This window comes from Ziziphus jujuba, chromosome 1 (genome assembly GCF_031755915.1).
Source record: "Ziziphus jujuba cultivar Dongzao chromosome 1, ASM3175591v1".
Taxonomy (NCBI): Eukaryota; Viridiplantae; Streptophyta; class Magnoliopsida; order Rosales; family Rhamnaceae; genus Ziziphus; species Ziziphus jujuba.
The window spans coordinates 14,766,299-14,781,049 of record NC_083379.1 but is presented as its reverse complement, the minus strand read 5'-3'; the positions used below and the strand labels follow the sequence as shown (position 1 = coordinate 14,781,049).

Below are 14,751 nucleotides of genomic sequence, written 5' to 3'. Positions count from 1 at the left end.
GTATTATCGGAGCTACCAAATAAATCTATTATATTCGATGTAAAAATGCCATATATGTTAATATTTAATTAATTTATGTTTAATTATTTATTTATTTTATTAAGGTTCATTTATTCAATGTTAACCATCAAGACATTGACTCACGCCACTTGTATACATTATTCATTTGCCATGTCCAGTATCATCATCATTTTCTTTAGATTAATTTTTTTTATTATCTTTTCTTCTTTTTTTTTCTTTTCTTTTCTTTTTTTTGTTTTTTTGGCCAGTTGCTACTTTGTTAGACATCTAATTTCAAATAGACAATATCACATGTACCAAATTTATTAGCTAAATATTTGATATTTAATGGCGTAGTACTTCATTAATTATGAAGTAAAAGCAATGAAATAATGTTAATTCATCAAATATAAAAAATTTGATTAACAAATTTGATAATTGTAAATATTATTTTGGCATTGTTATTTCTTATGTTATTCCTTGAAAAATGAGTTTGAGTTTTAACATTTCAACATATAAGCTTAACATGTCATTAACAAGTTACATGTTAGTTTTTTCAATTAGTTTGTGTTTAAACATTTCAAGTTTACAACTTTTTGGCATAATGGTGTTAGAACTTGAAAATTTTAATATGAATACAGCACAAACTCATTTCAACCAAGTTTAATAATGTAATTTTTTTTTTTTTTTTAAGTGTGGTATGAATATTTTGGCCTTTTTTTTTTATTAATTATAGATATTCTAGTAATTGATAGTTTGGAATATAAAAATACCACTAAAAGTGAAGTGTAGATAGAAAAAGATATAATGTAATTAGAGCCACTCTTTCACCAACACCTATATGTTATTTGTCTCTTGCAAAGACTATAATACCTTCACTATTCATTTAAAAATCTGCTATTGATATAGTATTTTTTTTAGAAAAAAAAAAAGAATAAATAAATTTTCATATTTAAATTTGACCACTTGGATCATTGTTTAAAAAAAAAAAAAAAAAAGTCGTTTTTACCACCAACATATCCCTATATGGACAATCCTTTTAATTCTTAGGAGGCTGTATTTCATTGAAATTTTAATTAATTTTGTAGTTATGGAATTTGAAAAGTCTACTGATATTTAATTTTTTAAAGATTTTACAAAAATCTTTTAATATTTAATATAGATTAGTACAAACTTTAAAAAATCTATATATGTCATGATGAATTTAATTAAAAAATTTTAAAAGTCTAAAACAGTTTGATGGTATTCAAAACCTAATAATTTTTTTAGACTTTATCACATTTTAGATTTCTGTAGACATTTGGATAGGAGATATAAATACCACAATCTCACTTTTTTTTCTCTCCCATTAACCTTAAAGATTTTTGTCGGCTTTAGCAGTGGGAATAATCAAGAAAAAAGAGAGGATACTTTGGTACAATAAACTGTATCCACAGAAAAATTTCAAAATTTCTTGGTAATACCTCTCTCTCATATATATATATATATATATATATATATTTTTTTTTTTGGGTTATACAGATCTTCAATTTTCTTCTTGTATAATAATGATACACAAATCTATGAGCAATTTAAAAAGATTAGATATAGTAATAACCCAAAATAAAAATAAAAATAACATATTAATGATTTTTCAATTTCATTCTGTAAAATATTTTTTGAATTCAAATTATAATATTTTAATAAACTATGTTATTCATATTTTATATGTATTCCGATTTTTCTTTTCCTATTTTTTTAGATGTAGTGCAAAGACGTATTGATAATTAGTTTACCTCCCAATGTAGCAATTGCAGATTTATTTACAACAGAAGGTTTTTGTTTCAGGGTAATTAATCTCCTATCACTTATTCTAAAAAGTTTTCTGATTATCAAGAACACACACACACACAGATATATATATATATATATATATATATAAATACAGTCCGTCTATGGTACGGACGGTACTCATGCGGACCACAGTATTGGTGACGATTTTTCATAGTATTGGTGACGATTTTCTAAGAAACCGTCTTCGATATTATGGAAAACCGTCACTAATACTGCGGTCTTCATGCGAACCGTCTTCACCATAGAATTTTCATATATATCTGATGTTTGGTGCAAGGTGTCCTGAAGATTGACTACACTCCAAACCCACCCCTAAAATATTTCTTTTTTATTATTCTCCTATAAGACCATATCTTATTAATTAACTAATTTATTATTCACTGTCATTAATTTCTTCTTTTAACTTTCTTTCAATTTATTATATGATTATCAAAATTTTTACGGTTTAGCTCTTTTTGGTGAATTGTTGTGTTTGTCATATATTTAAAATATTCATTATCATAATGTATAGATTTTTTAAGAACCCATTTATATGACAAATGTTTAACTAGATTTCTACTGTATATAAGTAGTCTCCAAATTAAAGACAACAGACCTAGCAACAATTCATCTGTACAAACACCTTCCTAGATGTCAAATTACTTTACATGTTTAGAATATTGACTTCTACATTTTCAAGCAAAATTTTACTGGTCTTAAAAGCCCATTTTTTTAAAAAAAATTTCTATGATGCATTTTTAATCTCTAAAATTAATATACAATTGTTGTGAATTGGATTAAAAAAATAGTATGTTGTTTATTTCTTCTGATAATGGTCCTTAAAACAACTATTAAAAAAACAATATATTTATTTATGTGTAAGTTTTCTTGACCATGCTTCTAAGGTTGTGGCATAGAGGATTTGTTGCTCATATTGTATTTGTCTAACAGTGTGGTGGTTGTTGGTTAATTTTCTCCATTACGGGGACCATGGTTTAAATAAATTAAGGATAGTATAAAACCAAAATTTATGAAAGAAGGTAGTGTGTGTCACAAATTGGATTTTAAAAGAGGAGTGACAAACTAAACGTTTTTCAGCTTTTTTTCTTTTTTTCTTTTTATATAATATATGGCAGCATGTGAACTAGTATCTAAGATTTTCCTATGATCAGATTATAGATTGGTGATAGCAATTGTCCTATCTTTGAGCATAATATTACAAAATTTTCAATTGTCCTATCCTTGTTAAGGTAGATTGTTTGCTATATTACAGTATAAACATCCTCCTTAATTTCTTATATATCTTATATTATAATAGTTTAATTACTTATGACATTGCATGTACATATAGTAACATTTTTAATCAGAGAATCAAATCAAGGAAATGATAAAGGAAAGGGAAAAGTTGAAGAAAAATACAAAATATGGAGGAGGTAGAGAGCAATAAGCTGCTAAAACTCATGGTTATGCCGCCAATCGTGGGTGATGTGATAATATACTAATGGTTTATTGAGTAAGATAACTATAGGAAAAAAAAAATAATAATTCTTCCTGCTTTTAATGTGGATCTTAACTGACTTATGCCCAGTATCAAAGTTGTTTGAAACGGTTCAAAAATGGGTACAACAATTTTGTTGAGCTTAAACGTAGTATATTGTATTTGGATGGGATCCTACGATAACACTCACTGCTAGTGATGAAATAGGGGAGAATTACTTAAAGGTAAGCCTTTTTATTCAAAACAATAAATGTAAATTAATAAATGTGTGTATTTCATATATTAACACTTTTTGTATATTTGTTTCCTTTTTTATTTTTATTTTCAGTCTCATCCGACACATAAAAGTTATAGCACAAATGTTTTTGTGGACTATGAAGATTTGCAAATTGCAGCTGAAAATGAAACTGTTGCTGGGAGATGATCAATTGGATTAGGGGATGACACAGATGCAAGAACATTTAGGGTACATGAAAGTATAAATAGCGGTTTAGATGACTTGAGATATGATTTAACTACTGGAGCATTTTAAAATACTGATAAACAAGATTCTCAGTATATGTCTTCATCTCAAGGGCATTTACACTCCAACGTTATCCTTTCATTCTATGAGTTCATAAGTTCCACCAACAACTAAAAAATGAAGTACAACTGAGCTTGAAGGAAAGTCTATGTCAGAACCTTTCTAGGACCCCATATTAGAATCCTAAGCTAGCTCTGACTAGGAAAAACCCCATCAAAAATTTTGTAGAAAATTCGGCAGCATCTCTTCTAAGACTTAGACTTATCCTAGAAATTCTTGCAAAGAAAAAACACTCAAAAAAATACAATTATCTTATTCTTCCCACCTTATTATACAAGTTTTTCCCAAGATTGCAACACTCTAAAAATATAGGAAAAGGCACAAAAATAATAATTAATAAAACAACAATAATTAAAGGAGTTCCACACCCATAATTTAGTACTAGAGCATTCTAAAATTTATTTTAAGAAACAAAAGTAGCATAGTGCAAAAGTAATAATAATAATAATACAAAAATGAGAAAGAAGAGATGTTCTACTTAGATTACAACAATGCAAGGATGCAATTAACGAGCTCGCACCCTAATCGATCAGATCTACTAGTTAACTAAACCTAGGGCAACGAATTTAGAAACAAAAAAACTAGTGAAATACTAATCATCCTAGCGAATGACACCCATCTAATTACTAATAATATTGTTATTATATAAACAAAAATAAATAATAAAATTAAATAATTAAGCAAATTAATAAAATAGAATAAGTACTAAATGAGTAAATAAATAAGTGAATAAATAAATAAATAGGTCATTAGGAAAATAAGAATTTAAAATTAAGAAATTTACAAAATTATTTAAAACTATAACTTTCTCTCAAAACCTTCATTAATTCACTCGATTTGAAAGGTACTCCTTTCTAAAATCATTTTTTCACAAAATCACATAATTTTTATATTCCCCAAAAATTTAAATGGTGATGTATGAAATAACAAAATAAAAATAAAGATAAACATAAACATAAAAATAAATATAAATTTAAGAAAAAATGAAATAAAATAATTGAGATAAGATGAAATAGTACGAAACATTATTTAATAAAACATCCCAAAAATATTTGTGTAAAAATTAAAGGTAAAAATAAAATAAATTAATATGGTATAATAAATATTAAATTTAAATAAATTTAATAATTTATAATATAGTAATTAAACAATCTAAAACCATAATTTAAATAATTGAAATATATTTTTAAAATATGTACCATGTATTTATCTGATGCACCATACCATAATATCCAGTGGTGTCAGGTGGTATTTGGATTTCCAAGCATTCTTTGATACCTACAATTGGATACTTTGGCGTCCTAAGTTGCAGATGTTAACAATCTACCATTCTATGGCTAAGAAAAGGATAGCTAATATTTATTGTGCAAAATACCTGCTGACTCTCTCTCATTTAGCTTTTGCAGGATGACTAAATAATGCCTGTGTACTGATAAATAGATATACAGTATAGAATATCAATACTGTATAGTGCATCTAAAACTGTAAAAATGAATAGATTTATCACAATACCAATTTTTATAAACCGATACTAGATTTTAACAATTTACCAAACCCATGCGATTTATTAATTTGATTCAAACTATAATTATAAAATCCATGGCTTTTACAATATATATATATTTCCTCAAAAATACACACACACACACACACACACACACACACACACATATATATATTTGTATGGAAATAATTTATTATGCAAACGCGAATTACTATTTTTACAAAATAAATATAAAACAATCATAATTTCAAACACACAAAAATAATAATAATTTTTTTTTAAATTTATTTGCGTCATATAATTTTATAGAAATTAAAACAATGTAAATAACATAATTCTAGTGCTTGAAAATACATCAAAAAAACCTACCACTCACATGGGTACATAGGTCACTCCAAATTCCCCATGGATTGGTCCTTCAGTTAACATGAATACTTAAAATATTAATAAATAAAAAATTTATTAAAATACAATACCCATGAAATAATATTTTTATCGGTCATTTTACATGGGGGAGCTAACACAAATCTTGACTAAAACTAACAATCCATATACTAAAATGAAGCTTAGAGTGTACGGATCATGAATCGGATCTTACCGGTTGAAGACTTGACTGGCTATGGCCAAGATCTTGGTAGGAAGACCCAATCAACTCAGTGCTTCTGTGTATCACGAACTACCTTGAATTAAGCTAATTGAACCTCATATTTGGATTCAAAAGGGTCAAAATTAGTTGAAAAGGGTGGTGGATTGACTGAGAACTTGTCAGAATTGGAAAATCCAGCAAGCTACCATTGTTGCTGGAAAAAATCTCTAGTGCCTGTGCATTGGACATCCATTGGCCAAGAAATTTATGAAGAGGTCGGTTTTTGGATGGGTAACACAACTGTGGTGGCGGTGAGACAAGACAGTGGTCAGAGAGAGAGATCGACCAACAAAGCCAATGCTGTTGTCTTCAAAAACAGCTCGATCCTGATGCATCCTCGGTGATCTTGTTGAGATTTTTGGGCAGCCGACAGGGTTCGAGGTGGCCTTCACAGTGAGGTGGCATGTGTGATTTGTTGGCAACCAGCGATGGGAAAAAATCATGGTGGTTGACGGTCCTCTCTTTCCTCTTTCTCTCCTCTCACTCCTCTCCTTCTCCTCCAAGTGACCTAATAAAATGCCACCCATGGTGCCACTGTGCCCTTATGAGATTGGTTGGGAGGGTGACATGCAGTATGTGTCAGTGGAGTTTAAAATGGCACATTTTACACATGTGTCACAAAATAAATCTAGTAAAGTCAGTCCCATGAAAATAATTAAAATTTTACATGTTGGTAATTTTTCAATTATAAGTCGAAATTAAGCGTGTTGATAGTCTATAAACTCATATTGACAAGCACTATACAATGATACACAAATCAAGACCAAACTTAGGCTAACTTGATCAATTTGTATGGTAACTTGTTTTACCCATAACTTTTAATTGCAGTTCCGATTTTGGCGTACTATTAGTTTACGAATTCGGATTGATGTGTACTTTACCATGGTGTCTGTCAGGACCCGTCCAGAATTCCTTCCCCGGAACCCTAGACAAGCCCTGATCCCAGGGAAACCCTACCGGATCCTCCAATGGAAAATCCGGCAGAGCCTCCCCTAAATGATGGACTTACCACAAATTACCTGCACTGAAAACACACTTCTATAATCACCCCCTTATTTCTCCCGCAAACTACAAATTGTTCCACAAATTACAGCACTTCTCAACAACAACAACAGTCCAGTGCATAAATAAAACATAAGTATCCCAATAGCATACAGAGCTTTAAGAAGTGCTAAACAATCGAAATACAACAAGGCTGAAAGAAATAATACACTGAAATGAAAGAGTACGGAAGTACTTCTCGAAACACAACAGCAGCGGAAAACTTGGTTCGCTCCGGAAGAACGTCTACCACCACTTGCACCTAAGGGAACGGAATTTAAGAGTATAAGATGCTAATCATCTCAGTGAGTGACCCTAACTACTGAACACCTTTAGTGATAATAAAATAATATTAATAGCAATTAAGGAATAGAACAAATACCAACAATTAATAAATAAACAATAATAACTGTTGGAAAATAATAATTTCTCTCAAAACTCTTACCAATCGCTCCGTTTGAAATGTTCCCTTTTTTAAAACCTTTTCGCAAAACCCAATGTACATACCTCCCGAAAATCAAGGGATTAAACCATTCGATAAACAATAATTAAATAAATACATACCCCAATATATAATTAAAATGTAATAAATTATAGTAAATAATTTTGAACACCTTTGGGGTTTAAAACATTATTTGCAATTTACACCGACGCACCACACCATATACCGGTGATGCCCTCCGATACCCAGCGTCCCGAGCACCGATTGGCGGGGGGTTAAAGAGAGAAACCTGCAACGGCACTTCGGCGTCCCGACAGTACCGCTGCTGAAACCATCACCCGGCCAAGGAGGGGGGCGGCTGTGCACAACAACAAACTTGCCTGCCCACGGTCCAATGGCAATTCACGGGTGAAGTAATAACCGCGCGCTAAACCACATAATACCTGCGCGCTACCACGTGTCCATACACCATACACCAGAACACCAATACTGTATGAGTGCGTCTAAAAATAAACATTATTAACCAACCGTACCGTTTTCCAAAATTACCGTGGGAAATACATTAAATTCTCACACTTACCATCTCACATATTTTTATTTAATAAACCATTACAAAACATTGATAACCAACAAACCACAATTTTCTCAAAGTACGAGATGCAACCATAAAAATACCGTGGGCATAATTTATAAAATTTAAACAAATATTTTCGTAAAATATTTAACCCAATTATGCCCGAAAAAATAATACTGAAAACCACGTACAAATACAACCCAAATACACTTTGCTCATGCATAATAAATAAATTAAACCACAATAAAACCACAATTAAATCACACCACATGAGCATAATTTAAATACCAATTAAACATAATTAATTGCCCAAAATAATTTTTGAAGGTGGGTCACTCACCTTGAGCGCGTAAATCAACTAAGATCCTCCTCGGGATCAACTCCGTCACTCGTACGCGCACCTAAACAACCACAGTGCACCAATCAAAAAATATTAATATTTTATTCGGGTAATTCCCAAATGGGTACCCGGGGAGCGAACACCAAACGATATCTAAAGATTACGAGTTATATACCGAATCGAAGCTCGAGTGATGGTGATCACAGATTCGGTCTTAATTCCCGATGATCGGACCCGACGGGGTCAGAATTTCGCCGGAAAGCTTTTCGGGTTTCGGTTCCGCAATTCTCCCAAACCGTCGTGAATTGGTGGAAACGGATGCTGGATTCGGGTTCAGGAGGTCGAACACAGTGGACTAGAGCCGACCGGAAAACTGGGTACTCGCCGGAACAGTAACTTCCGGCGAGCCGCCGCGGTCACCGGCAATCGTCGTCGGCCGTTGGCTGTGATTGTTTGCACATTTGTAGATCGTGGGGAGAGCAATCTAACGGGACCGGCGGTGAGGCAAACGGAGGCCGGACGGCGGAGAAATCACGGTTTGAAGATTTCCAGCCCCTCGTCGGAAAACGCTCCGATCCCGGCACGTCGGTGGTCCGATGGCCGTGAAACTTGGTGGGTCGGCCGGACTTGAGGAGAGGATGAAGGGTGTCAGGCGCGTGTGGCTGGAAAATGGCCGAAAAAGGGCCAATCGGCGGTGGCTGGCGGTGGAGGGAACAACTCGCCGCCGATCTTCGAACGTCCGATCCGGGCGCGTCCGGCGGCCGATCGCCGTGAAAATTTGAGGTTTTGCCGGAAATGGGGAGAGGAACCTTGCTGGCCAGTGCGTGTATAGTAATTCGGTCGGAAAATTTGAAAAATTCCGGCGCCGGTCGGACTCTCTCTCTCTTTCTCTCTCCTCTCTCTCTTTCTCTCTCTTCCCTGATAATTTTATCCAATAAAAGACACTGTGTGACACTGTTCATGCCACATGGACCAATCAGAAGCTGACACATGGCATTTCACTGTTCATTGACTCAAAAACATTAAAATATTACGGTATCCGGTAAACTTCACGCGTCCATAACTTTTTAACCGGATGTCCGTTTTAAGTATGCCGCTAGTCTGTGAACTCGTATCGACAAGCACTTCACAACCATGCATGAGTCAAAGCTCATTTCCCTATAAATAAAAAGTCAACTCTGGCACCCCTTGGACAGTTTGGACCGCAACTTGTTTTGCCCATAACTTTCAAACCGTAGCCCCGTTTTCGACGTGCTACTAGTCTACGAACTCGGAGCATCATTCACTTCGCCACGGTACCCTGGTCAACTCAAAATCCCAACTAGAACAAAAAGTCAACTTTTGACCCACTCGGTCAACGTTCAACCTCGGTCAACGTGCAAGGATTCCGGTGCGATTTGGGATGGGGTGTTACAGTGTCTCGGTCAAAGTGAAATTTATCTCACAATAAAAAGTCAATCATAGAGCCTACTTGGTGAATCTCGGTCAACGCTTATTAAACTTGGTCAAAATATGAAAATTTTCCAGTACAATTCGATATGAAGTGTTATAGTCTAGCTCATTGTAGAATAGTAGTTCTCAAATATGATGTTTTACACAAGCTAACTCGTACTGTTGATAAACTCAACAATACTATCAATTCATTTGACATTGGAGATAGTTGTTTGGAAGGAGATCCCAAACGTCGATAATCATACCTGTTTCAAAACACTTAAGATCCTAAATAATAGAGTAAAGAAGATTGAATTCTTATAAATGACACTTGAAAAGCGAGCCAATTGGATTCTTTTTGAAATTGAATGAGTAGTTTTTTTTTTTTTTTTTGGGTTAAAGATAATTAGTGATAAATTCTATTATTTTTGGAATGCTACTTAACTTTTTTTTTCCTTATGACTTTTGTTTGTTTTTCTAATTTTAAGCTAGTAATGAAGTATGTTGTTTTTGGATTTTTAATTTTACTAATGTTGTTAGTTTTATGTAGTTTTTCATTATTTTTATCAATTTGAAGTAGTAATGAATTTTATTGTGTTTGGATTATTAATTTTATCGTTGTTAGTTTTGTTTATTTTTCATTGTTATTATCATCTTAAAGTAATAATGAATTTTATTGTTTTATTATTAATTCTATCTTTTTTCCAATCTAATAGATATACAAATAATTAAAGGATATTCTATGTTTTTTAGTACAATTTAGATACATGCAAAGACATGTGTCTTATTTATTTTGATTTTTCTCATGTGGTTCCATTCATATAAGTCTCATTCAAACATGTATGAAAATGATGAAGTCCATGAAAAATAAGAAGTGGAATAAATAGAGATGGAAGAAGAATTGTATGAAGCTTTTAGGTATGCATTTATGACAATATGTCAAGCGATTCGCTATGTGCTAAATAAGCATATAGTTATAATGCATCATGAACTTGTTCAGCATCAATTAACTAAGCAACCAAGAAATATAAATGGATATGATTATATACATAGAATATTGAATGAGGATCCATAACAATTTCGACAACTATATAAAATGTATCCCAATGTGTTTATAAAGTTATGCAGCATTATTAGAGATTTAAATAAATAAATAAAAACACCGTTACAGAATACAAGGTTTGTTTGTGTTGAAGAAATGCTACCATCATTTTTATTGATTGTTGGTCAAAATTCTCGATACTGCTCAATTCGTAAAACATTTGGTCGATCAAAATATACCATTAGCCAAAGTTTCAGTAAGATTTTAAAGGCATTGAATATAATTGCAACTAATATGATGACTAAACTTGGATCCACAATGAAAATAAAGGATTGTACAAGATTTTTTACTTATCAAAAAGTAAGCGATGATGATGATAATAATATTATTAGTATTATTGGTGTTGTTGTTGTTTTTTTTTTTTTTGTGATGATATTATTATCGTTTTCACTTTTATTATTATTTTAGAATTGCAATGGAGCTATTAATGCCACCCATATTCCAGTAATAATACCAGGATGTGATGTGAGTACCTATCATAATTGTCATGAAATAATTTCATAGAATATTTTAACAGCTTGTAACATTGATATATAATTCATATACATTCTAAATGGGTGGGAGGGATCTGCACCTGATTAAAAAGTATTAAATAATGTTTTATTAAGGAGGAACGGGCTTAAAGTGCCACAAGTTGTTTTTTCTTTTTCTTTTTTAATTGTAATTTTCATTTTGGAGTTTTTATAGCCATTTATTCATTTATTTGTTTATTTAAATTAATTTTTTTTTTTAAATTAGGACATAAAGGGTTGTGAGATGAGTTATTCAATTTTTTTTTTCACCATGCTTTTAAGATATTAAGGGTTGTAAGATAGGTTTTTTCCATAATTTATTTCTTATCACAACGCCTTTAAGATGCTAAAGATCGTGAGATGAGTTATTTCTATAGTTTCTTTGTTCCTCTTTACTGTCTTGTGGTGTTATGGGACATTATGTATTGCTTAACAGAGTTATATACTATGGTACATTGTTGAATTTTTTATTTATTTTTGTTTTACAATAATTTCAATAAATATTTTTATGAATATATTTATATTATTTTATGCCCAGTATTTAAATTATGATGAATTAATTTATGATGTTTTAAATGGATAATTATGAAGTATCTGTTTTATGATATTAATTTAGAGTACAAGTTAGATTGTGTAAAATACTTTTAAAAGGGAAAATTTTCAAATTGGTGGTAATATGAGGTATTGAAACGAAGGTTTACAATAACAAATTATTATTTTCCTACTATGCTATGCACTATACTAAGAGATCTTTATCTCGCATTAATTTATTTATTTCTAACTCATTTTCCTAGGTCTTGACATTTAGCATATAGTCTATCCTTTGCATCACTTTTCATTTCCGTATCTCATAGAAGAAACAATATTTATCTTTCCTTGATTTATCTTTAACTTTTTAAAATTCATATAAGTTGTATAGTTCAAATTTATAATTACTCTTAAAATACTATAATCTTAATTATGGACACAATAGTAACTATATTTATATATATATATATATATATATATATATATATATATATACGGAAATTCTATGGTGAGAACGGTCCGTATGAGGATCGCAGTATTAGTGACAATTTTTTATAGTATTAATGATGATTTTTTAGAAAATCATCACCAATACTATGAAAAACCGTCACCAATATTGTAGTCTACATAAGGACCGTCCGCACCATAAACAGATTGTATATATATATATGTAGTTGTGACATATAGTATGATGTGCTATATATAGTTGTTGACTGTTGTTGGGACTTACATGTTACATGTTGTTATGGTTTTATCTATATATATCAAAGTGATATTTTATTTGCATGTGTTTGGCTTATAGATTTTTCATAAAAATTGTTTAATGGAACTTTCTTAGATGGGACGGTCTAAGTTTCCTGGGACGATTTGCAGGATGCGTCTTGTCATTCTTTCTAGCTGCTGTTGTGTGATTGGTATGTAAAATATGAATATTGATATGGACTTGTGGTGTTGGTTTTTAATCATTGTGTAGGGCTTTTGGTGGCCCAAAATTACCCTATAAGAAAACGCATTATTATATGTGTATCATTTTCAAAATATAACAAACAGTACTAAAATTTATTCATAAAGTTTTTTCATTGATTTCCTATAGAAAAAATATTTTAAAAATATTTTATGAATTTTTATTTAAAAAATAAAGAATTAATTATTTTGAAAATTTATCTTTTCAAAAACACTGATCTACCGGTTACAAGTTTTAGCAAAAGGGATTTTAGATAAAATTATAAGGAATATGATTTTCGAGAAACTACTTATTGACGAACTATTATTCCCTTTGGTGATGATTTTGGATTTTAATAAAATAATTGTGCCACAAGGCAACCTCCAAATTTTTGTCAACTACTCTCAAGGCATATGTGTATTTGTACCGATATGGACGGAAAGAATTACTGGGACCAGTGCAAGTAAGTGGGAATGAATACTACGTAAAGCTAATATATATAAAGTTCGGTCAATTGCAAAACACTTGTCAAAACCGACCTTAATATATCTTCAAATCTATGATCAGCTTCTAATTTCAACCACAAATTTGGTCCACCAAAATCTAACACAAACCCACATCACCAATTTCCACTTTCGAATTAAATATGCACCTTATTGATCATGCATTAATGCATATCATGTAGTATGGAAATCTCCATATTCGATCAACAACTATAAATACCTCTCACACTTTGCTATACGCAAATTCCTCATCATACGACCTTCTGTCACTTCGACTCTTTGTTTCCAATTGTCTCTTTTAAGCCTCAGAGCTAGCTTAGCTTAGCTTCATTACTTTCTTCATTCCATTACCAAAATATGGTTGCATTCAGGTCTCTAGCTCTTCTTGCCGTGGTTCTTGGCACATGGGTTATGGTATCCGAATGCCGAGTTGCAAGAAAGGACTTGGGAGTTGATCTTGGTGGTGGTGGTGGTTTAGGAGTTGGAGTTGGTGCTGGTGTTGGCCTTGGCTTAGGAGGAGGTGGCAGTGGCTCAGGCTCTGGAGCAGGTGCTGGATCTGGATCTGGATCCGGGTCTAGCTCCGGATCAAGTTCATCTTCATCGTCCGGTTCCAGTTCTAGTTCTAGATCATGTGGTGCAGGCTCCGAAGCTGGATCATATGCCGGGTCCCATGCTGGGTCTCGAGCTGGTTCCGGGTCTGGTGGTGCAGGCTCCGAGGCAGGTTCAGAAGCTGGGTCTTATGCTGGGTCTCGTGCTCGATCTGGGTCTGGTGGTGCGGGATCTAAGGCGGGTTCAGAAGCCGGGTCACGTGCTGGGTCTCGGGCAGTATCTGGGTCGGATTAAATTGAAGGAGGTGGAGCAGAACCAAATTAATGGTCTAATGATGCGTGTTACCATTGTGTATTATAAATAAAGTAGATTGTGAAAATTATCGAGTTTCTGTGTCTGACGGTTACATCCAAATATTGTGTGGTCCAGGAAGATTATTTATTTAGTAATGGTCGTCGTTATGCTTCAATTTTATGTTTCATTATATTTCCGACTTCTAACGGTTCCCATGAATGTAAAATATAATATTTGAGTATAAAAATAAAAAAATTACCTACAATATAAGTGTTTTTTTTTTATTGGATATACAAGGAAATGATTGTTGGAATTCAAGCTAGGAACCGTTTATCATATACTTTTTCTCATTATCCAAACAACAAAATGAAATTTATTTGGGATGTCCATTTCACTTATAAAGGTTCACTCCGAGAACCAAATTAAAATAACTTCAGAATAAGAAAATA

The 14,751-nt window shown here is 32.1% G+C and overlaps 1 protein-coding gene across 1 annotated transcript; it reads left to right on the top strand.

Annotated features, from left to right (window-relative positions):
• Nucleotides 1-13,626: 13,626 nt before the first annotated feature.
• On the top strand, nt 13,627-14,572 carry LOC132799945 (glycine-rich protein 5-like). Its single transcript, XM_060812671.1, has one exon. The coding sequence runs from the start codon at nt 13,817-13,819 to the stop codon at nt 14,300-14,302; it is 486 nt and encodes a 161-aa protein (XP_060668654.1). The 5' UTR covers nt 13,627-13,816; the 3' UTR covers nt 14,303-14,572.
• The last annotated feature ends 179 nt before the right edge of the window (nt 14,573-14,751 follow it).

Coding starts and splice junctions, on each gene's coding strand:
- LOC132799945 (XM_060812671.1), top strand. CDS start 13,817: ATGGTTGCATTCAGGTCTCTAGCTCTTCTTGCCGTGGTTCTTGGCACA.